This window comes from Phasianus colchicus, chromosome 2 (genome assembly GCF_987193195.1).
Source record: "Phasianus colchicus chromosome 2, bPhaCol1.hap1.1, whole genome shotgun sequence".
Taxonomy (NCBI): domain Eukaryota; kingdom Metazoa; phylum Chordata; class Aves; order Galliformes; family Phasianidae; genus Phasianus; species Phasianus colchicus.
Window position 1 is genome coordinate 35,352,106 of NC_143437.1, and position 24,784 is coordinate 35,376,889.

The window sequence follows — 24,784 nt, forward strand, 5'->3', positions numbered from 1 at the left end:
GCTAACATTATTTTTATGTATGCCCTGTCAGTTAGGATGTTGATTGATTGATTATCCTTTGTATAAGGTTATGGAAATTGTGAGAAGGTAACTGTGAGAACAGTGAATTGTGTTGCTGTTTGCTGTAGCCAGGAAGAAGGAAAAGGTAAATATATCTGGAATAGTGGAATAGTGGGTATCTAGAGGACATCCAGGTACTTTTGCCAGTTTTCTTGACTCTTTTTTTTTTTTTCCTCCACATTAAAGATGTGTTTCTCCATAGGTTTAGGGAAAGTTCTGTTTCTCTAATAGGCTGTATGGAGAACAATGTAATGGATCTCGTACAGAAAGAAGAAACAGAAAGGAATAGAAGACTGAAGATCTATACCTATTTGTTTCTTGACATTTTTTCTTGGTTCACATTGTCTATTATAAATTATATCCATTGTAAATGTTCAGCTTTTTTCTTTTGCTGTGATTCAGGGAGAGCCTTTCTAATCAATTATTAATAATGGCTAGCAACAGACATTGCAGTTACTAAAAATCTTACCTACCTGCTTTGCTAGGGTGTGCTTTCATTTTAAAAATGCAAACACAAATGAAACAAAAATCAAGAGATAAAACCATTAGAACTGAAATACTCCTTTTACATGGAAAGTATGAATAAAGCGAAGCCCCTTGGTGAGTCCCTTTAAGGAGATCCAAGGTGCTCTCTTGAGATGGAAGCTGAGACTTCCAGTCTGGCTTTCTTCAAGTCAGAGCTTTGCATGTAGAGTAAGTGATGATGCACTTCGTGACACCCCACTCTTCTGTCCCCTGTTCAGTGTAAAAAGAGTCAGAATCGCTGACAAGTGTCAGGTGAATGAGAAAGATAGGGAATGCTAAGGAGAAAGATTTTTGCCTCCTATTCCTTTTTCACAGAAATTCAAGGATCTTGACATACTGAATTTTTTCAGGGAAGTGGGCAGGCAAGGAGTGTTCTGGATCAAATATCTGTTTCGGTCTTCCAAAAATAATAGTAAGAGCCAGGTTTTTGTATGGAATTTTGAGTTCCTGGAAGCCAAATTCGAAACAATAGTCCAGTCATTACCCATTGTTATAATATTTTCCATCCAGTAAAGAAATTATCCATCAAGTAGAATTGTTTAAGATACAAAGAGTTATAAATACTGTCATTTAATTGGAGCACAGAATTTTATAAGATAAAAGCCTTGGTAGCTAATTTACCTCTCAAGTTTGTCATAACAAAGAAAGCATGGATCAGATACACATAATCTCTATGATTAACTAGTTTACCTTTATCCCTCTGATTAGCTATGGATTGTAAGCCTCTTTTTATTTTCCTTTATCTCTCTTTAAAGTAGGGCATAATTCTTATTATGAATGTCACACTGGTTGTGTTCTCTGTGACAGTGGAATTAACTTGCTTGGCTGAGTGGCAAATCCACTCAAAGCGTTGCTAAAAATTCAGAATGAGCTAAAAATAAATGCTTCCCCTGTGAGATAATCTCATTTTTTGAACTTGTGTCAATATATAATTTAGGGAAAAGTTTTATTAATTATATTTTATCTCATCTGAATGAAAGTGATTTTTTTCTTCTTCTTCTTTTTTTTTTTTCTCTAATTTAATGTTTTCGTAACACGTCCCCCTGAATCAGTCTAATACATGTTGTTCTGTCAGCAGGATTCTGGCCCAAACGAGGGAGGACTGCAGCAACTATTCGACAGCTTTAGCTCTTCAGGAAAGACTCTAAAGGACCAAATTTTACCAGCCAAAAGGGTTCTAAATTTTAGCATCAACCTTGTTGCGCTACTTACGTATGTTTCAGTTCAAGGGCAACCTGTTTAGATGGTAACATCTTTGGACTAGAAGTTGAAGGAGTACAGTGAATATTTTTTTCCAACTTGTTTTTTTCTCTTTTTCATTCCCTTCAGTGTACTTCATAACCTTTCTTTCTTTGGTCATCCCAAAAACTTAATTTAGTACTGTTGCCATCAGTTTTTGCTTCTGGGGTTTTATGCTGTGTTTCTGGTTTTTTGTTTATCTTTTAATTTGGTCTGTCTTTTCTGAAGGTACTTCATCTTCCACTATGTAAAGAAGTGCTCATCAAGAAAGAAATTAATTATAGCTTTCTCTAAAGCAGCAATTTTTATTTGCAATATTCCTGAGGTAGTAATGGGGTTGATGACATTATGGTAAGATTAGTTACCTACAGGCTTCAGGTTTAGAGATGTGTTAATTGTTATTATGATATAGAAATAATATGTACGGTGGTGGTGTTTTGTGTTTTTTAACTAATGAGTATTAATATATTCTGAGTTGGTTGTTCAGGCCATGCTGATTGTTGAATACACTTCTTTTTTCCTTTCAGGAGACACTGAATTTGGGTAGGCTGTACTTAGGGTATATGCTGGCCTTTTTCTGTCTTTCCTGAACTACAGTGCTGTCTTGCATTGTTACAAAGATTAAGTCAGTGTATCCTGGATAGATGTCAGGACCCTGTTTCAGGAAAATGACACGTGAACATTTGACTGTCCCCTCTCTTGTGCCAGGTCTGGTCAACATAATGCATTAGAGGTTAGATGCTCATGTGCTGGAAACACTTTTAACTTAGAGCTCCTATTCTGTATGTTAATAGCTTTCTGTATGGAGGAGGTTCAGAAAAGTCGTATTTAAAGCCTTAGAATTCTTCCAAAGTAATTTCCAGTTTTTCTTTTTCTAGTAATGTGTCTGTCATTGTGCTGAATGTCTGACCTACTCGATCAAACATTTGTCCAGTAAGCAGTAGAACCACCACAGCTACTTTGCTGGAGGTGCGTGCTCAGGGTCCCACACCCTGCGGGATGATTCTTCTCATCCCTGGCTGCATAGTGCTAAGGCATGTATGCACTCAAAGATGAAACTTTCAGCCATCCTTCCCTTAATAGAGGCAGTATTTTGGGTACAGGATTTCATAAAACATTTGAGATAATTACATTTCTATAGATCTTTCTTTCAAATACAGATTGAAAAGATACTGGGCAGACAGTGTGACTTCATATACATTTTGTTTGCTTGGAAAGCATTGAAATTAAAGAATGTTTTTTGGAGAATTAATTTTCAATGGTGACTATATGAGTAAAAGGTGATACTGATGATTTTTCTCTTAACTCTCTCCATGCAGTATTAAAAGGTGAACAAAATACGCATACTTGAAGTAGAGATAGGGATTTTTTTGTCTTGTATGCAGTACAAACATTACGGAAAGACATAGAAATGCAAGCCAGTACTGAAGTGTGGCATGATTGATTCATTTTCATGTTGCACTTCACTATTATCAGTGGGTCCTTCCATGAAAAAATGAAGTAATATAAGAGCAAAGAAAATATGTCCTAATGCTCTGGCCACTTGCATATCTAGTCCTGTACAATGTGTTTAACAGTGACAATAGCATGTCACCCAGCTTCTGGATTAGAGGGTGCATCCTTGCCTGTTTCGTCTAGCGTCTTCTGTGGACGTGTTGCTGAAAGCATTGCGTAATTCCTTTCTAAACCTGCTGCTTGTGTTTGCTTTCACAGACTTCTGTGGTAATATGTTCCAGATGCTCAGTCCCACTTGATCCGTCTGAAACTTAATGCCTTCTATTTTCAGTAACATTCCCCATTCTGGTGTTGTGGAGAAGGACCTGGGGGTCTTGGTAGACGAAAAACTTAACATGAGCCAGCAGTGTGCCCTTGTGGCTCGGAAGGCAAATGGGATCCTGGGCTCCATCAGAAGAGGGGTGGCCAGCAGGGACAGAGAGGTGATTGTTCCCCTCTACTCTGCTCTTGTGAGGCCCCATCTGGAATACTGCGTCCAGGTCTGGAGCCTCCAGTACAAGAAAGACAGGGAGCTGTTGGAGAGGGTCCAGAGGAGGGACACAAAGATGATCAGGGAACTGGAGCACCTCCCCTATGAGGACAGGCTGAGGGAGCTGGGCTTGTTCAGCCTGGAGAAAAGAAGGCTGCGGGGTGACCTCATTGCAGCCTTTAAGTACCTAAAGGGAGCCTACAAAGAGGAGGGGAATCAACTCTTTGAAAGGGTGAGTGACAGCAGGACAAGGGGAAATGGTTTCAAGCTGAGGGAAGGGAGATTTAGGTTGGACGTCAGGGGGAAATTCTTTACAGAGAGAGTGGTGAGGTACTGGAACAGGCTGCCCAGACAGGTTGTGGATGCCCCGTCCCTGGAGGTGTTCAAAGCTAGATTGGATGGGGCCCTGGGCAGTCTGGTCTAGCATTAGGTGGAATGGTTGGTGGCCCTGCATGTGGCAGGGGGGTTGGAGATTCATGATCCTTGAGGTCCCTTCCAACCCTGGCAATTCTGTGATTCTGTGATTCTGTTGTGATATTTGGTGAATAAAGCTTTAGCTTCACTGTACCCAATGTTCTGATGGATTTTCTTCTTGCCGAAGTACAGAGCCCCACCTGTTTTGGCTTTCTCTCCCTAGAGTGTCTGTTCCAGCCTATAATAATTTTGATTGTCTATTTTTTTCCTAGTGTTTTCTAAGTTCCTGTATCAGTGCAATGGTTTGCATGTACCTACTTGTTGCTCTTTTTTCTTCCTTAATTGATTTTTAACATTTTTCAATGTATTTTTTAAATTATCAAGAATATTTTGAAATTTCAATCTATCCTTCCAACATGCTTTCAGTTTGCCCCGATTTTTTGATTGAAAGCTTTAGTAAGTAATATATCCTTTCTATTTCACAATTTAGATTGTTGATAAAGATGTGAACAAAAACAGACATGTAGCACATTCATGTTAATCCCATCTAAAGGGTCCTCCCATCTTTTTTCAATGAGCATGAAATTCCATCCAGCTTTACATGTCTCCTGTAATAATCTGAACACAGTTCCTCGGGTTTGCAAGAAAGTTTTACTAAAGGGCAAAGTATTTTATTCTTAGCTTCTCCAGCAGGATAGCACGGCTTACGACTAGGAAAGTTGGAATTGATTGATGTGACTTTTTCATGACAAAACTATTATTCAATCCAATTTCTTATTTCCCAGTTATTTACATGTAATGCCTTCATTACTTGTTCAAGTATTCTCTAGAAATGGAAGTTGGAATAACTAGTTTATTTGTAAACTTCCATTACTTTGTCCATATTTTTGTCTTAAATTTAAAACTATTTTTGCAGTCTTCTGATATTTCACTCACGTTCATGATTTTGCAGAGCAGTGTGCTTAAAATTCTCTCTCTACCTCATCCAGATACAAATATCTTGATCTCTTAAGATCTCTTTTTTCTTATCTGAAAAAAATCAATAAAATCTTATTTCACCTTAAACGTACAAGGATAAAGCTCCCTGGGCCCAACTAATTTGAAAATATGTAACATATCCTACTACTCTCGTATCAGTGCCTTCCTGGTTATATTAAATAGAGACTGAAGTGTGAAAGATATTTATACTAGCTGTAAGATTGAAGACTGATATTTCTGCTGCATGTGAATTCCAGATTAATGTGAAGCAGTTTTTGTATAACACTTTAATAGATGCATATAATGATCTTAAGAGTCAAGGAAGGTGATTTCTAATCCCTGAAGTCCATTTGCATACTACCTTTGGCAAATCGCAGAATCACAAGGTTGGAAAGGATCTACAAGATCACCTAGTCAAACTGTCCTCCCATTACCATTGCTACCACAAGCACTAAACCATATCTCGTAGTTCTTCATCCAGACACCTCTTGAACACTGCCAGGGACGGCGATTCCACCACCTCTCTGGGCAGCCATTCCAGTGCCTGACCACTCTCTGAGAGAAAATGTTTTTCCTTATATCTAATCTAAATCTCCTCTGGTGCAACTTGTGCCCATTTCCTCCGGTCCTGTTTGTTGCCTGAGGGAGAGGCCAAACCCCTCCTCATCACAGCCTCCCTTCAGGAAGTTGTACAGTGCAATGAGGTCTCCCCTGAGCTTCCTCTTCTCCAGACTAAACAATCCCAGCTCTTTCGGCTGCTCCTCATAAGACTTGTGCTCCAGACCCCTCACCAGTTTCGTTGCCTGTCTCTGGACACGTTCCAGGGCCTCAATGTCTTTCCTGTAATGAGGGGCCCAAAACTGAACACAGTACTCGAGGTGCGGCCTCACCAGTGCTGAGTACAGGGGGATGATCACCTCCCTGCTCCTGCTGGCCACTATTTCTAATGCAGGCCAGGATGCCGTTGGCCCTCTTGGCTGCTGGGCACACTGTTGGCTCGTGTTCAGCCGAGCATCAACCAACACCCCCAGGTCCCTTCTTAAAAAGGCAGAGATTCCTTCGTAGTAAGAATAATTGGAGGGCTATATTTGAGCTCTTGCTGTTATTTATTTATATACATTTTTAAAGATTTTCCCCACCAACTGGCTGGGATTTTTAAAGAGTTTCAGACACACTACAGGGAAGAGCAGGCTACTGATATGACACAACATGTGAAAACCTCTTTCAGAGCCTCTGTGGTTCTTACAAGCAGACATGACCTCTGTATTAGTATGCTATGTAAATCTTGCCTCCTTTGTTCTTCAAATAGACATAAAAATAAAGCATTATTTCAAAGCCATGACATGTTTGGTTGTTATGTACTCAATTCCCTCAGTAGATGCAACGTGGTGATGTCATGGCTCTTATTTGGGGAGATGAGGTCTTTTGTTTTGTTTTGTTTTGTTTTTTTGTACTGTGCTGAGGGAAAAGTAAATTCCTCTTTACATTTACTGAGTTAGAAATACCTATTATTTGTGATGAAAGTGAAAGCTTTATGGGCCATTGAAAAGTTCTTACCAGGCTTTGCGCAATGGGTATGCAGTGAAAGTGGATGGCTTCTTTTAGCTCTCATTTGAAATTCTGCTTGGATAGCACTGGCTCTGATGCAATCTTAACTGACACAGACTATCATTTTTCTTAATAATAAATAAACAGATAATGTCCTTCTCTGATGAAAATCTTCTCTGAATGGTGTTGCACTGCATACTCATTTTGTGCCGGTTTTGTTCTTTTTCTTACTCTCTACCTAGGGGTATAACAGCATGAAAGTACCATGCTTTATATTAGTAAATGCGGTGTTTTGATGGATTTCTTTTAAACATTGGTATTAGGTTGGATGAGGCAGGTGAAAGAAACATATTTTGCTCATGAAAGTGGAAAGTAACAGCATTTTTGATGGTCCTTATTTCTGTGGGAGTTTCTTTCCCTGTCTTTCACAAGCTCTGAAAAAATCTGTCATGCAAGAGTTTATGGGTTCATGCCGGAATGGTTTCCACACTTGTCAAGAGAGAAACTCTCAGTCATCCTTGTCACACATCCTTGACCATGTCTGTGGTCAACCTAACGGATGCTCTGGGCCCAGACTTTGTAGCACCCCAGAGCAGGAAAGAATGAAATACTCTCTTCTCTGTTTTCAACATGTATGAGAAGTATAAACGTCATGTTGCAGCATCAGTAAGGTACTAACACGTGAGTAGGTTACCTGAAGAGGCTGTTGGATCTCTTTTAACTGGAAATTCTTAGGGACAGGTTAGATAAATATCTCTTAAAGTAGTATTTGCATAAATTAATCATATTTATGAAGAGGTAGACTATATAGGCTTTAGAGGTTTCTCTCTAATCTGTATTCCTTAACCAAGTGTTGAAGTCTAAAAGACAAAGGGGTTTTAGGCATTTACTGATTGAAGCAGAAGGAGAGAGTTCACAAGCTCAGATCCCAGTTGCCAAGCCGAGGCAAAGCAATGTCACATCAAGCAGTTTTCCCAAGCATGTGGACTCAAGCCCAAACAGCAAATCTAACAGATTCCTTCTAATGGCTCTATGGTGTGAGCTTTTCTATTTTGAATTAATTTCTTTTAGTAAGCCTGCTGTTACTCACACATGCATGCACATGTGGATAGTGGAATAGAATAGAGTCATGGACTGTTCTGATCTGCTTTAATTAGAAAAAGCCTATTATAAAATTGCCTGCAGTTTTGACTTTAGCGATGGAAATTAAGATTTACTATCACTGTCAAAAGAAAAGCTCAGGAGACACGTTTGATGCCAGCAGCTATTTTTCATTCTTTGTTTTATAATATTAGCATCAATTTGAAGATAAGCAGTATTTAAATATTCATTTTTAATCTAATATATATGTTCCAATGTTGTCAAAAATCACCACTCAGCGAGAGTAATTTCAACTGTAAAAGCATTCAAAATCTCCTTTACTATTGTATAATGTTGTGGTGGTTTTTTTCTGATCTTTACCCAGCCTTTCAGATCTGTGATTAAATGTTTGGGATTAGGAAAGTAGTAACTTGGGATTTTTACTTTTTCAAAAAGTGAATATTTTGTGTTATCCTTCATTCAAAGAAAAAAGTACAGTTTTTGGAGTTTGATAAGGTTCTTTATAGTGTGGGTGAATTTTATAGGTCCTATATGCTACAATTCAACATGCTGGTGAGCTGGGACATTAAAAAAATAAATAAATAAATAAAAAATTGAAACAACTAATCTGTTATTATATTCAAACAGAAATTTTTTTATTCTAGTTTTTTAGCTTGGTCTTATTCACCATTAACAGTTAATATTCAACATTAACGGTTAAATTGATGCTGTTCATACTGAGAAGCAGTCAAACCGCAGAGTTTGTAAAATGTACACACTCAGAACTGAAATAATGGAGATTTAAGCTTTTTACAAATTCAGGCTACAACACTGAAGTCTAGAGGCCTTGAGTATATTCCCTGAATTGATGTGAAATGGGATTTAAGGTAGATCAGGAGGATTATTTTGGCCTCCCACTTTCTTTATTCCTGGAATATCACTACCTGAAAATTGCTACCGTAAAATTTCCTGGTGTTGATGGAACATTAGTTGTCAGGCTCACCTGCTTTTTTTTTTTCTTCTTCTTATGATATCATGTTAAATATTCTGTAGTTTTTTACATACCTTTTGGCCTTTAAGCAAGACTTTCAGGGGCATTTGGTGACTCCTTTTAACACAGCATCCCTTGCTGCCTTAGTCTGGCTGGCCCAGCCTTGAAGGCTGATATGTTCCTATCTGTTCCAGTCCCTGGGATGCTCTCTGGTTGTTTGCTTGCTTGCTTGTGCAGACACCCAGCAAGAAGGTGGGAGTCAATGGGTGAAGCAGTGTTGTATCTAGGATAGTAGCTAGGATGTCTGTTGTGTCTATTTTGTCAATCTTTGTCCAAAATATGGGCTCATGACTGTTCCCAGTGAGCAGGATTACTGCAGTTAACCTGTGATTAGAGTGAAAGGAGCATTAAGGCCACGAGCTGTCCTGGCTGACTTCCACTGCCCTCAGGGCTAGAGAGTAAGCCCTGGCTTTGCTTGGCTTACTGCCATGGGAGTAGCTCTGCTGTCTTGCTGCCATGGTGATAAACCCAGCACTTGGAAGAAGCTGCAGCAGTTTCTGCAAATACTCTTGGGGAATTGTAACAAACTGCATGAGACAAAGGTCATCGTAGCAAGAGGTTAGATGTCCTGATGAGGAGAGGACATAAAGCAGTGTCCCAGCTCTGAATGCCTCTTTGGCACTTCTTAGTTTTTCTCACTACTATGACGAGGCAGTATTTTAACATTTCTCTGTTAAATCCTACTGTGCACATGGCTACAGCTCTGGTTAGATTTAGAAGCAACTATATTTGGGTGCTCAAAACCAGAGCTGTATATATGTTGCCACGATTATACCTAGCAGAAAAGTAAGTACATATTGCATTTATTTCAGGAGTAGGCTTTGTAAATGCTTGAAGAGGGTTTTCTTATGCTACGTTCTTACAAGATTTTAGATAATATATTGGCACAGATTTAAATATGTATTTGGAAGTTATAAAAATGTTTAACGTGCATTGTATTTAGAGCACACGTATAACCTAAATATATTCAGTGTTAGGTAAAGGGATACATTTCTCACTGAATTTTGGAAAATTTGTTTCTGTCTCACTGAGGAAGTTGTTTTACTGTGTTACCAATGAGCATTTCATTTCTGTCTGTAAGAACATCTGATTTGTTCTGAAAAGTGTGAATGTGGTTCTCCTGGGATGCACACTCAATTGGAAGCTTTGGAAAATCACTTCAAAAAAAAAAAAAAAGAAAAGAAAAGAAAAAGAAAAAAAAGGTGCGCCTTTTCTTTATGCCTATGTGGCACCCTGAAATTTATTACCTCTTAAATGCCAAAAAAGCATGGAAATATTGTGAAGTTGTTTTTCAGGAAGAAATATTAGGTTGCACTTCCTCTGTTTCCTATTTCTTTGTAAAGCTTTTTTTGAATAAAAGTTCATGTTGAACTTTCAGTTGATAGAAATTAAGAAAATAACTATGGTAACATATTGGAGTTTTTTTAATTATTATTTAAATATGTTTGGGATTGTGTGAATTTTCTTTAGTAGAAAAATGCACAGTATATTTGAACAGTAGGTTTCAGATTAAGTAATCTTTCTTTTCATGCAGCTGTGTAAATTTCATGTCAGGAAATTCTTTAGGTTTCACATTTATCTAGGGCTGTACTCGTATCCATTTAGTGCTGCAAGATTTCATATTGTAGAGTAAGGAGCTGCTATGCTGTGTTTTGCCAGCAATCTCCAATTGTTTTGTTGACTCCTATTTAGCGATTGTGAATTTCCTTTCTTTGCATCCTGAGTGCTGCAGGGCAAGGACTGGTCAAAGTGTCTCAGTTACTTCAACAATTTTTACAATGTCAGTTGCTTTGTGTAGCAATAAAAAAGAACTTTGCTCTTCATTCTTGCAATGACATGTTTTATTTCAGCCAAACACAACAAAACTCTCAAGATTCTGAGTGCCATCCTGAAGTGTGTATTGTGTTGTGATGTGCAATCAGAAAGTATACAGTTAATGTGAGAATCATTATTTAAATGCATAATGCTTTTTTTTAAATGCTTTTCTTGTGGTGCCAACAGAAGGCAAGTTTAAATTATGAATATTATATATGACATGAATTATTTAGTAATGCCTGAGAGATATAAACTACATCTGAAGATGATAACCTCAAGGATGGCTTTGAGGATATTTTCATCCTGAGGTGTGTTTCATATTTACAGCTATGGCAGTAAGGTCTACGAAGGTTTCTAGATTTTTATTCAAAAGCTTTAGAGTCTCAACTCATTGACTGGAATGTGCTCGCTCTGTTAAAACTTTTTTAATCTTAATCTCTTTCAGTCCCAGCAAAGATGCATTGTGATCTTTGCACTGGTATGCTGCTTTGCAATTCTCGTTGCACTGATATTTTCGGCAGTGGATATTATGGGAGAAGATGAGGATGGACTCTCGGAGAAGAACTGTCAAAATAACTGTCGGTAAGAGGTAACAAACAAAACTTCTCTTTTGGGGTGGATGAGAACATATATGTACTATGTAATGTATGCCATAATTTGCTGGTGTAATTGGTAAGAGAAATACATAAGATCCAGTGAAATGGTTTCTTGCTTTGAATTTCTTGTTTTAGAGGTTTGTTTGACAAAATACAACACGCTCTTCATGAAGTTGTATTTTGTGGTATGTTTTGAGCAAGGTCTTCCTGTTAGTTCAGTTATTTTGTGTTCCTGAGTCAAAATGTATTGCATTCCAATAAGTGAGGCCTGAGGTAGCTCACTCCACTCTCAATTTTCTGCATCTGTCTTTCATCAAGACTTTTTTTTTCTTTCAGGGAAGGTCACTGATTGCTTTTGACCTGAGACTGCTCCTTTTATATAACCCATTACTGCTCTTGCACACACCTAATATATGCGGTGTCTTACCCAGGAACTTTGAGAAAAATAGGGATACACACAGAAAGACTAGAGTATTGTCTGTGTTGAGGCTTATGGGAGATCTTATCATCTTATCACTCTCTACAACTCTGTGAGGTTGTAGCAAGATGGGGGTTGGCCTCTTCTCCCTTGTAACAGTTGTGGCCTCAAGTTGTGCCAGGGGAGGTTCAGATTGGATTTTAGGGAAAATTTGTTCTCAGTAAGAGTGCTGACCCCACAGGACGTGCAGAATCTACTCCGCTACTGTGGGAAGCTGGAGGTTGTTTATATTTATTAGAATAATCTAATGAAATTTTATTGTTTGTTGGAGCCTTTTCTCATCATTTCTGCAAGTTGTAGATATGGTGTGTGACCTCTTTGGGAACAGAAACCTGTTCACACCATGCTTTCATTTTTCTAGCACTGGCTTTGTTGTTGTTTTGGTTTTTTTTTTTCCTTGTAAAATGACTTGGCCTGTTCACTTTGTAGTACACTCACAGTTCTGGATGGCCTTCTAATACTTGTCTGAATTTTCTGGAGTTCAGTTAGCTTTTTCTTTCAGGGTCTGAGGTATTCTCTACTGTGAGTTGTTGCCTTCCAAAATTTTTGAAGACAACTGTATGTGTCACCTCTACACCCACTCCTCTATGTGGGAATCTTTGACAGAACTAGGTCAGATGAGGGGAAAGTCTTTCTGCTCAGTTGCTTCAGTGCACTGCACATGACTTCAGTTATAGACCATGTTTTCCTTGTAGATTCATAATCTAATAGTTCCCAATTTTGTCCCTAGGCTTAGCCATGAAAGACCTTGATCTTCTCTTTGTACTTTTCAAATGGAAAAAAAATAAAAAATTAAGAGTGGGAACAGTGTACAGTGTCATGGTAAACTGGGATATTGTTTTTTTCCATGACTAAGGGAACAAATGCTTTTTATGGGACACAGCAATCTCCCTTTCCAAAAATGCTCATCTTTGCTCAGTTCTTTGTTGGTTGGCATATGTAATTCTTGTCTCTCTTGGACTGTGAAAGTGAAATCTGGGAGTAAAACTTCACACTGATGTTAACCATTAGAGTTGGTGAAACTGTTCTGCATTTACAGTGATAAGTGATCTCAGCTCTATTTTAAGATGCCTTTCACAGAGAGATTCAAGTGCATGATCTAGCTACTAATACTTGAACCATAACACTGCGTATAAACCATCTCTAATAACAGCTATTGCAATATCAAAGTGCTGGTAGCTGCTACCTACTAACATTGAATCCTCCTTTGCATGATGGAAGTCAGGCTCCTTTATGTGTTAGATATACTGCAGACTTAACTGAAGTGCTGTGAGATCAATTGCTGTGTGGCGTATATTTAGTACTTGGGGTAAGCACTTTTAATAAGTAAGACAAGAATTATTGAATTCTTATATTTCTGCTGTGTGAGGACTTTGAAATTCAGGAACAGGCGCTTACATTTGCAGGATGTGCTGAGACAGTTGGCAATAGAATGTCATTTTTTAAGATGAAACTGTTATCAAATACAAGTTTTATGCCTGTGAGTCTAGATTTATTTTTATTTGTGAATAAATATGGGAATTTTGATGGGAAATATGCCATTGAATTGACAAGAACTTCGATGATGGTTTGTTAAACTCTTCCTTCTACTGAAAATCAACTCCATTTCGGTGTTTGGATTCTAAAGGAAAATATATTTAAAATAGAACTGTGGTCTAGAATAGTTCTATAACTGGAAATAAAAAAAGGCAGAGAGAGATAGAAAACTGAAAGAAGTAAAAGGAAGCCATTTTTAGAAAACCATTTTTTTTTCTAGGCTGAGACAGAAATCGTTATACTTTAAGCAGTATTTTCCAGTAAGCTCTCTATATAATCTTTCTGTTACTATGATTGTATTGTTGTTCATGAATATGAATAAAACCTTTCTGATGAGATTACTGTAGCTCAACATGAGGTCCTCGTTTGTTAATTATTAAACTCCTGGTACATAATGAATGCTTACTGGATTTGTTGTCAAAAAAGACCTTCCTGTTTACCATTGTATTTATTTTTCTTGGAAACTTTGTAACAAAAACTTGGCGGGAACGTGGAAAAGCAGAATTCATTACACGTCTTTGCTAATTGCTGAAGGATTTGTTGCCATCTATTTAAGTGGGCACATAGGAAATATTTTTGTTTCTTTAAAAATTACTATGCTTGGACTATTAATTATGATTTGTAAACTTCTTGCTAAAAAGCTCAGTCTTTAATCAAGAACTCTAAAAAGCATTTTGCCTTACAGGCCGTTTGTGTCTCTCACAATGTGAAGTCAGGTGCCTGGAGGCTACAAACCATTTTCCATTTTGTTAGTTACAGAGGCACGCAAACAATTCAATATATTCAATAATACCCAGTATTCAAAAAGAACTTGAATATTCAGTATTTAACTAAGAAATGAATGAAATTCTTTCCCCCCCTTTTTTTTCTTTTCGTACAGAATTAGGTTTTTTTAAGCTTGCTTACAGGAGTGCAGAAATTGGTACCTTAGAAGAAATTACAACTCTGTCCTAGTAGTTAAGGGCAGATGGTAGGGCAAATACATGTACCGTAAAAATTACTGTCTTCTACTGACATAGTACTATTCAAAATTAGAGTTGGGTGAAGGTGGGCAAAGATCTGTGAAATTTATTTGGCAAAAAAATTTTGGGCTTTAGAATTGAAATTAGAATCTGAGTTCTGAGTGTGAACTGGAAAACTTTATTGGTTTAGATGAAATAAAGTCTCTCATATAACACTCGTACCATGAGTCACATATGGAGAAACTGGTTTACTGAAAGTAGTTGTTGTATCCTTTAAAAAATTATTTTTATTTTTATGGTTGGATGAGGTCAGTTAAGAGGCATCTTTTCAGTACAGAGAATGCTGTGCATTCCTGGCTTGGTTCCACTAAATTTGATTTTAGAATATCAGGCTTAACAAAATACAAATGGCTTTTGACCCTTTCTATTAAAAGCGGTGTCAACTGATTGACATTTAAGGATTAAAAAAATTACAAATAGTAACGATTGTGAAAAACACTGTTTTTGCAGTTTGTGCTTAGAACGGGATGCAAATAATTCTCTTGGGATGTCTACCATAATATTGTTGGACGGGTACTGATAGATGAGACTGGTTAAGAGCACATGCTTAGCAGTCTGGGAACTTTGCCTGTCTTGTCCTGGGTCCATTAGACACTGCATCTATAAGATTAAATTATTGTAATTTGAAAATAGTACCTTTTTATGGCTGATTTGATTTGAATAAATCTTGGGTAACCTCTGACATAAGTCAAGACTTACTTGGTTTTTACTGGTTTGGTGATCTCTAAAAATCAAAGTGTGGAAAACAGAAGAAATTACATCTGACAAAATAAGCTGCTATCTGAGATGTTAGAACCAAGGTCTTTTTTGTCTGTGACCAGGAATTCAAGCATTCAGTAAACCTCTTCTGCCTGTTGCTGCTGGCAGACATTCAAGGGGTCCGACAGAACTTGCACGCTGTCTTAATTCTCCTTGTCTTGCCAGCCTTCCAGTGCCCATGGAAGCAGTTGCAGCAGAAAACATAAATCTTTCTGTGGCCTGGAGTCTCTCTCTGGGGGCCAAGGAGGGGCAAGGTGAAAAAGGAAGTAATGATGGATACTTTGTATGGTTCCCAGCTACAGTTTAGGATGTAGAAAGATTGTTGTCAGGACGATACTTTTTTTCCTTCTGTTTCCTCCCCTCCTCCTTTTCCTAGTGGTGGTTTGGGATTTTTCTTGTTTTGTGCATTTTAGCTTTTCTAGATTTCTGAGGTAAGTTCTTAGTGGCAAATCACAGAATCACAGAATGGCCAGGGTTGGAAGGGACATCAAGGATCATGAATCTCCAACACCCCTGCCATATGCAGGGCCACCAACCTCCCCATTTAATACCAGACCAGGCTGCTCAGGGCCTCATCCATCCTGGCTGCCTGGTTTTGTGTGTGTTCAAGGTTGATTCTGGCTTAGATTCTGCTTCAGTGATGCTGTTTTGCTATTTTAATTGATTATCTTTTCCTCAGAGTAGTAATGAAGGTACTTGAGCTCTTGTTTGGATTTGCACTGAAGGAACTTGCCTTTAGGTAAAATGTGAATGGGAAAGCGTAGGTGGTTCCTTTGGTGTTTATAGGAAGGCATTGACTAATTCTGCCTACAGCAAGCAATAATGAGCCTAAGGTTGTGCTTCCATTTGCTTTGGCAATTGTTTGGATTGTCTTGGATAAGGATTTGTATCCTTCATAATTTCAGTATCCTGTAGAGGAGCTGAATCTTCCCTTTTAAGTGCTAAGCTTTAGACCTCAACAGAGCTCAGTGCTGAGATCCAGAGATTAAATCTAGTTATACACAATGCACTTTTGTATTAATCAGTTACGTGTTGCATGTGTTGCTTTCAGATGTACCTATTATTCTTGGATTGTGAGAGAGGATCCAAAATTGATTTTATTTTGTATTGCTTTATAGGCCTTTTCTTCAACTCTTCTCTGCTACTTCACTCAGTAGGGTTTTGTGGCACTTAAGTGAGCATACAGCAGCCACATGCTTACATAGCATGGAAATGCTTACATACCTTGGAAATGCTTTGCCCCTGGCTGGTTGTGGGGGAGATTTTCTCTGTGCTGCGTGGGTTCTGAATATAGCAAGGTTTATATTGACCGATTTCTATTTAATAAACAAATTATGACAGGCATAATAACTTAATGCCTCAACAGAACAAGATGCTCAGATTTTGAAAACAAGCCTGTTAAAGAGCAGCTGAAGATTTCTATTTACAAAACACTTATGGCACTTGGCATAAGAATGCCTTCTGTCAACACGATGGCTGTTGTCTTCCTGTGTTGGGGTGATGGAGAGAATGAGCTATAAAACCACTTTTTTTTTTAATGATCCATATTCTCAGACATTTTAATTTTTATTTTTGCCTGAAAACAACTTTACTATTGAAGTTTCTGTGGCTGGATGGTGCAGAGAACTTCCTTGTAAGGGCGTTTAGTGAATTGGACCAGGGAGGGAATTCAGTAATTAAAAAAACTTTCACCAGAGGAAACTCTTACCTTTTCTTTCCTTTTTTTTTTCTTACCTTTTCTTTCCTTTTTTTTTTTGTTTGTTTTTGTTTTTGTTTTTTTTTTTCCCTATTGTATTCTGTGGAAAAGATACTCTATCTTCAGGTCCTCAGTATCCATACGGAATAATTTTTTTTTTCCTTTGTTCCTTTGCCAATACCAAAAGAGAATCAATTTGTTTTGCATTTACTTTCAGCTATAAAGAATGCTTTCACAAATTAAAAGATGAGTGCCAAAACTCATGAACATGTTCTGTTTAGATATTATTCCACTGCGTTACTGCCAAAAGATGGTCCAGCATTAATTACATTGTGTGGATGAGTTTGGGCTTCAATTCATTTAGTCCAAATTCACAAACCATTTTTCCACTCTTTTTTTCAGATAAATCTAATGTTTTTTTCTATGTTCTGACAGTGTACCAGAGGCTCCTTAAGCCAGCATTTTTACTGTTATGCTAAGCATTGCTTATGGTGTAACACAGAGGTTGATGCGTTTTGTATTCTTGGAATTAATGTATTTAAGTATTCATTTGTTTCTTGTTTCATGACCCAGAGTTTGTGAAGTTACTTTTGAGAAAATATTACAACCTTTGCAGAAATCAAATTCCAGTTATTTCATGGATCCTGAGTGATGTAAATGGGATAAAAAGACAATTCTTTTACCAGGTAGCCTCTTCTGGTCTGGTGGGGATCTCCTCTATAATCAAATCTTTCTTTATCTTTTTTCCTTCTTAACTTAATGTGTGCAGAAAACTCAGATGATTTCTTCCCAGCAAGACTCATAAAATTCTCAAGGTCATTTTCTTTACCAGACTGTAAGCCTGCTTTAAACAAAGTTATTAAATCTGGAATTATTGGTCATTCTCCTGATCTTGAAGACTTATTTGCCACACAACAGAGAGGTTTTTATTCTGTCTGCTGAGAATAGAAATCCAACTTAATAATGCTCCCTGATAAATATTTCTTCCTTTCCTCTGTGGAAAAAACATTAAAAGGGACTAAATTTTCCATCAAAATGCCTGAATTCATGCTCAATTTCAGGGTGACTTCAGCTCAGGCTAACTTTGTATCAGACGATAGCAAGCACCTCATCTAGTGACACTATTTGTTTTTAATTTCTACTCTGCACTCAGAGCAGTATTTTAAAAGGTACTTACTGTCCTGTCAGCTTACATTAGATATGTTGAGATCTGTGTCTAGTCTTTCTGTGCTACTGTGAGTGTGATTTGATATTCTTCAACAGTTCAAGTGAGATATGCTAGTCACTGTCTTTGGTGCTCCACCCAGTGCATGGATAGATGCTCTCTGCCCATAGTGCCAGGGCAGCATCAATTATGAATAAGCAGCCAGGGTGCTGGTTGGAGCCCCATCAGCATCCTAGAGATATTGGTACTGTTTTGTTGGGTAAGCTGGAGCTGACAGCATCTTATTCAGCGGCATGCAGCACACTTTGTCATCTGTAGCACTGAAGCTGAAGTAGATGAATAAAAGTATACTATTTCGTGGTCATGGAAAGCTATATTTGATACCTGAAGATTCAAACCAAACAAATGATGATTTTTTGTAAAGACAGCAGAATAATATATGCATACGCAACTAAAGGGAAGAGGGTGTATATCCTTCTGCACTAGAGAGGTGTTTCTGAAGGAAATCATTGCATGTCCCACATGCATTGCATTGCAATGCATGACATCAAGCACAAGGGATGGCAAAGGAAACTCAGGCTTCTCACCCTAGGGTACACCCAGCATCAACTGTCATAGAATCATAGAATCATTATGGAAAAAACCTCTAAGATCATCTAGTCCCACCTACCATTTCCTTCAGTGGCACATCATCCATGGATAGGCCATGCAGTCTATTCCTGGAATGCCCTGTCTTCCTCAGGGGCAGACCTAGAGCTCCTACATACAGATGCAGGCATATCTCTGCAGCAGCAAGCTCCCATTCACCAAAGCTCACTGAAATGGATGCGTTCCTGCTACTGAATGCTGAAGTGCAAACCTAGAGCTTTGATTTTTGTTCAAACACTGTTAAAATTTCATCAAGCTTTCTTGGTTCATTTGTATCGATTTGACAGTGCATGTTCTGCAGCTCATTACAGATGACTGTGGAGAGTAGATGTTTAGTGTAATAAAGGGTACTGTGGCACTCTGGAGGTGAAGTATTTTGAGTAGTGGAGGCTGAAGTGCTGGACTACTAGAATTATCTCATGCATGGAACTGGGGCTACTGGGCTCAAGAGCTTCCCCATCTGGGAGTTCTATGGACATACATCATATGTTATCCTAAAGATATCCTGAACACCTTCCAGTTTTTGGCAAAGACAAGTTTCCACAGCCTGGAGCCAGACTATTGCTATGGCATCTTATGGGAATGGTCTGGGAAAACGGCAGGGATGTAACCTCTAGAAGGTAGCATCAGGCTACCTTTTTTGTTGTTGCCAGTCACTCATTTGTCAAAAGAGTTCTTCAGGACTGACTAGAAAGGAGAATACTGTGAAAACAGGGAATGTCAGAGCTGTGCTTGAGAAACAATACAAGTATTTGGTGTAAACAGCCAAGTGATTCCGTTAGAACTACTGATTGTTCTGGCTGTGTCATGCTTGTAACACTTCAGGATATTTTCGTGTTTTCAGGGCTTTTGATTTTGGTTTGGGAGTTGGAATGTTGCTATTAAAAATATAATGTTGGACAAAGTAACTATGAATAACTGTTCATGCTTTCTAGTAAAATCTAAAAGAGATAATTGTGGTTGTTTGTTTGTTTGTTTTACTTTAAGTGCATCAGACCAAAATACTCTTCCAGTAGAAATGTAAGAATTAATTTATCAAGGTACATAGCCTGTCTCTGTTATGGAAAGAGGCCCCTTTATTCTCTTCATCTTGACTATATTTTTTTGTTTTTTTCTTTGCCTGCTTTTTTTCCCAAATTTTAACCAGATGTAATTTTCATCATTTACAATTCTGTATGGACTGAACTAATTTACTCTTTAAAAATATATGTATTTTATTTTAAAGCAGAAATATAAATAGATACTTAGATGCAGCAGATAATAGTTAAATCTATTTTAATGCTCCTCAGATCTCCTGGAAATTTCTGTAGACTGTTGCCTTTGTAATTTGAGTGCTGGGAATGTCCTTTGGGAATGAATGCTTTGAGTACTTTATTCTTTTCATCTGTGGATTTTTATTACCTTTTCTACCTACAGTATATCTGCTGAATTTGCAGTGCAGATTTCAAATAGTTGCTGACTAGAGGTTTTACCTTGGGTTTTCCTTCATTCTTTTGCTATGTAGTTTTGTTTGTTATTGTTGGGCGAGAAGGGCATTAACTAAACTTAAGGTACTGTTAGATCATAGAATACAATATCAAAGAATATCCTTTTGTTTCTCTTTTTGAAAAGCGAGCTCTTACTTAAAAGGTTCTAATTAAATTACCACCACCAATATGAAACCGCATTAATTTATCGGAAAAATAATGTCTTTATTCTTGACTGTTTTCTACAGCTAAGAGCTAACACATCTGTCCATTCCAAGTCATACTAAGAAAAGCAGGTGTTATCTTTTGGAAGATGCACAGGCCGAAAGAAAAGATAACAGACACATTCTGCCTAAGTGATACATAATGAGACCGATACAGCGCTGGGGCCGATACTTTTTAATATCCTCATCAATTTTATCAACAGTGCGGTTGAGTGTACCCTCAGCAAGTTTGCTGATGACACCAAGCTGTGGGGTGCAGTTGACATGCTTGAGGGATGGAATGCCATTGAGAGGGACCTAGGCAGGCTTGAGCAGTGGGTCCAGGAGAACCTCAGAAGGTTCAACAAATCCAAGTGCAAGGTCTTGCACCTGGATTGTGGCAACATCCACTACCAATACAAGCTGGAGGATGAAAGGATTGAGCACAGCCCCTCTGAAAACAACTTGAGGGTACTGGTGGATGGCAAGCAGGACATGAGCCAGCAATGTGCCCTTGCAGCCCAGAAAGCCGACCATAACCTGGGCTGCATCAAAAGAAGTTTGACCAGCAGGATGAGGGAGGTGATCCTGCCTCTCTGCACTGTTGAGACTTCACCTGGTGTATTTGCATCCAGATGTGGAGTTCTCAGTACAGGAGAGACATGAGTGTGTCCAGAGGAGGGCCACAAGAATGATCCAAGGGATGGAACATCTCTCCTTCAAGGACCAACTGAGAGAGCTGGAACTGTTCAGCCTGAAGAAGAAAAGTCTTTGAGGTGACCTAAGAGCGACCTTTCAGTATCTGATGGGGATAGATTCTTTAGCAGGATAAGGGGAAATGGTTTCAAACTTAAAGAGAGCAGATTTAGGTTGAGTATGAGGAAAAAGTCTAACACAGTGAGAGTGCTGAGACACTGGAAGAGGTTGCCTAGAGAGGCAGTGGATGCCTCGTCCTTGCAGAAATTCAAGGTCAGGCTGGACTGGACTCTGAGCAGCCTGATCTAGCTATGGGATGTCCCTTGCAGGGGAGCTGGACAAAATGATCCCTTCCAACTCTAAGGATTCTGTGATAATTATTCAGACAAATTAATATTACTATTCACTGTTAAAAAATGTTCAGAGATTATCAGGGTTCTGTGGAAGAAAGTAAAAAGACAATGCACATTTCACTATTAAAGAAAAACAGATCCCTGTAATATTTACTTGCAGTATTCAGGCGTTGTTAAAAGGATTTTATACTTACACAGTCCCAGCTGAGAATAGAAGTAAAATAAAAGCATCTCACTTAGTAATTCATACATATGATAGCAGGTATTTAATTGTTATTTGTTCACCTTTTAAGAGCCTCAGTAAAGGTGATGTGTTAGGATCTGTTTCTGTGTTTCACAGATGGGTGAACAGTCATTGGGTTTCTGCTCTAAGAAGCTCAATAGCTGTAGCCCAGCTTATTAAAGATACATAACAGCCATACAGAACTCTGACTTTCCTTACGTTAACTCTAAATCAGAGTAGTAAGAGATTTCAGAAAGTTCTGGTTTGAATGTGAACATTTTCTGTGATAAGTGGTGGTATGCTAAATTATTAATACTTTGTGGAATCCTTTGGTGTATTTTGAGGTGTTACTGCTCTGTAAAACTAGTTTTCTTCTGGCTTACACACTGATAGAATTTTGCCATGTAGTAAGTTTTCTCTTTGCTTTCTTATTTTTACAGCTGTTTCCTTTCCTGATCCTTGATAGACTTCTTTAACCTTGCTTTCCTTCTCTTTCACTTCCTTGTCATTTAGAATTGGTGTCATGAGGTTCTGACAGCATGCTTGCTTTTCCATTAGGATTTTCTGTACAGCCTTTCTTTGGTCTTTCTCCCATCCCCTAGTGGTTTAGCAAGTGGCATAAATTTCATTCCTTGGAACTTCTACAGGATTCTTCCTACACACATTCATATTCCCTATCTCAAGTCATATCCCTATCTAAGAAAGTCTGTATTCAGAGAGAGAGTGTCTCGGGGATAAACATGTGTTGGCCACAGTGCTGCAAAAATCAAACAAATCCACAATTTTATGTATTAATATAACTGAGAGAAAAAATTGGCTAATTAGTTAAGATATGTTTTGGTGCGGTTATTAAATATTTGTTGCATTAAATAGTTAATCCAGTGAATATACTTATGTGATCTCAATTTTATTAGGCTTGAATCAAAATGCTTATCATAGGAGAATTACTTCTATGCATAAGTCCATTTTTTTCTGACTGCAATTAGTAGACTTTAATAAAGTGTACTGAAAGAGCAACAGTGGACTCTTCTTGGTATGGCAAAGGGAAATTTTTTGCAGGGAGAAATACAGGGCAACGTTAAACCAAAAGAAAGCACATAGGAGGAGTGCTTCTCCGCTCTTAGCTGACGGAACCAGGATTTACTTCACTAGCTGTATTGCTGGACTTAATCCCCCCACTGAAAGTTAGTGCCCACACACTGAATGGTTCCTCTGAGCTCGTGGTGTTGCAATCTCCTTGTGCCAGCTGCATCAGCATGTAGCTCTCGTTGAGACCGCGTGTGCTGACAGCTCCTGGCACTTCTGCTACCTCCTTGCCCTGGCAGGTTCCTCCTCTTGCTGATGTGTTTAGGTAGTGTCCTTAGAAGAAGCATTTTGAAGTCAGACGTGCTGCCGTCCCCTCCTCCACTCCAAGTAGAACCTTGGGACACCATACTTCTCTGATTTTGCTCTTGCATGCTGTTAGACAATAAAGATTTTAAGGCCTGTAGACCAAATGCAGTTTATGGGAATTGAAGCTGCAGTTAGATATGCTTTTGCTCTTTCATTAGTTCTTACAGAAAGCTGCTGCTTTTGTTCAAATCAACTGAGAAATAAGGATTTTAATGTTCCTTGCTACAAAGAGGCAATGGATCATAAATGTCCTTGTTTTGGCATGCTCATTGCAGGTAAAATCCGCTGTTTGGATTTTCTGTGGAGTGTAAAGACTGATCAGGTTAGCTGCTTCCTCCTGCCTCAGCATCCTTGGGCACTTGTCTCCCAGCAGTATGCTGTAAGAATCTGCTGACCATCTCTCAATTCTCCTCACACAGCTGCAAAACCCATTAAAATATTTCAGTGCTGACAGGCTGAAACACTGTAAAAATGTAAATTTTCTTCTGCTGAAGGGCAAGATGCCAAGAAATGCTTTCTAAAATATTTCACTGCTGAGTAAGGATTTAGGGGAGTTTTGGGATGGGATACAATTTCAAGCAGTGGGAGAGAAGCTTATGCAATCAGTAAGACCCACCAGTATTTTTCAGTCACTTCAGGACCTTGGCACAGAGTACTTGTTGTCTGTACCTTTTTCTTTTAATAGAAAAGAGGCTAAGAGGTGATCTTCCGCTCTGTTGGTGCACAAAGGAAGGGCTTCTTTGTAGGCTCCAAAATGGCACCATCTTCCCTGCTTAAGTACTGTACGTAAAAGCTCTATATAACAGCAGGGTGGGAGGGTCAGCTTTCATTCAGCAGAGATTTTAACTGCATGTGGGCACTGATGTCCTGTAGAACAGTGTCCAAGGGAAAGGCTCAGGGCTGTGCCCTTGACTGTCCGTGGGGTGCAGAGCTGGAGAGATTCTGTCTTTTTGCTTAAACCCATTAATCGTTGAATTACATTCATTAAATTTAATGAGTATAAGAGTATTTTCTGGTGCAAAAGAATGGTGAATACTTTATCTAGAATTGGGAACAGGCTTTGACCTTTGATCAGAAAATTTAAAAATTTTCTTTCATCTCTCAGCTGAAATTATCATCTGTCCCACATATTATATTTTAAGGCTGTTTCCAAGGATGCTATTTTCTTCTCTTAACCAGGGGCAGAAAAAGAATGGAGTAGTTGATAATATCTCTGCTTTTTTCATACTATAACAATATGCTTCCTAAAGCAAGGTAATTTCATCTTCATAGCCCTCCTTTGCCCCATATGGCATGGTCACCTATATTAAACTGCTGTATTTGTTTTGCTTAGTTTCAGCTTAGCTTTCAGGTTTTTATTAGATAATTTGTGGTGCAGACAAATAGGATTGGTCCTTTGCAGTTCAATGTGTTAACATCTCTGTGAATTGTCACTAGCACTTACAGAATGTTTTGCACAAGTATAAATTATAAGACAAAATAATACTTCTTCAACAGAGACTTTTTCATAACTACTGAAGCGCAAACAAATACTTCATGAACATTACTTTATTCAGCAACAACAAGGAACAGCAGCTCTTTCTGGTCAAGTTTCCATAGTGAGCTCCACAGTGTAACCCACCAGTTTGCAATTAATACAATCTTGTCTAATTTTTGTGTTGGCACCCATGAAAGAGTTGGGAACATGTATTTGGAGATTCTTATAGCATATTCTGAGAAAAATCTGGGTCATACTCTGTTATTCAATGTAATATATGAGAGCGGAATCTAACAAAAGTAGCAGGAATTGTAGCTTCCCACGAAAGAATGTATCCTAAAAATTCTGGAAGGACTTTTAATTCTTCTTAAGAGGCTCAG

The 24,784-nt window shown here is 38.3% G+C and overlaps 1 protein-coding gene across 4 annotated transcripts in view; it reads left to right on the forward strand.

Moving 5' to 3' along the window:
- Positions 1–24,784, forward strand: part of PLD5 (phospholipase D family member 5) — a 205,141-nt gene that overhangs the window by 94,888 nt on the left and 85,469 nt on the right. For 3 of the 4 annotated variants that reach the window (XM_090135364.1, XM_090135361.1, XM_090135360.1), the window contains one exon: positions 11,140–11,276. In XM_090135364.1, the coding sequence (XP_089991490.1) occupies positions 11,224–11,276 (53 nt within the window). In that variant the 5' untranslated portion in view covers positions 11,140–11,223. Of the gene's footprint in view, positions 1–11,139; positions 11,284–24,784 lie in introns of those variants that run through there. The other variant, XM_090135362.1, reaches the window with a different exon arrangement.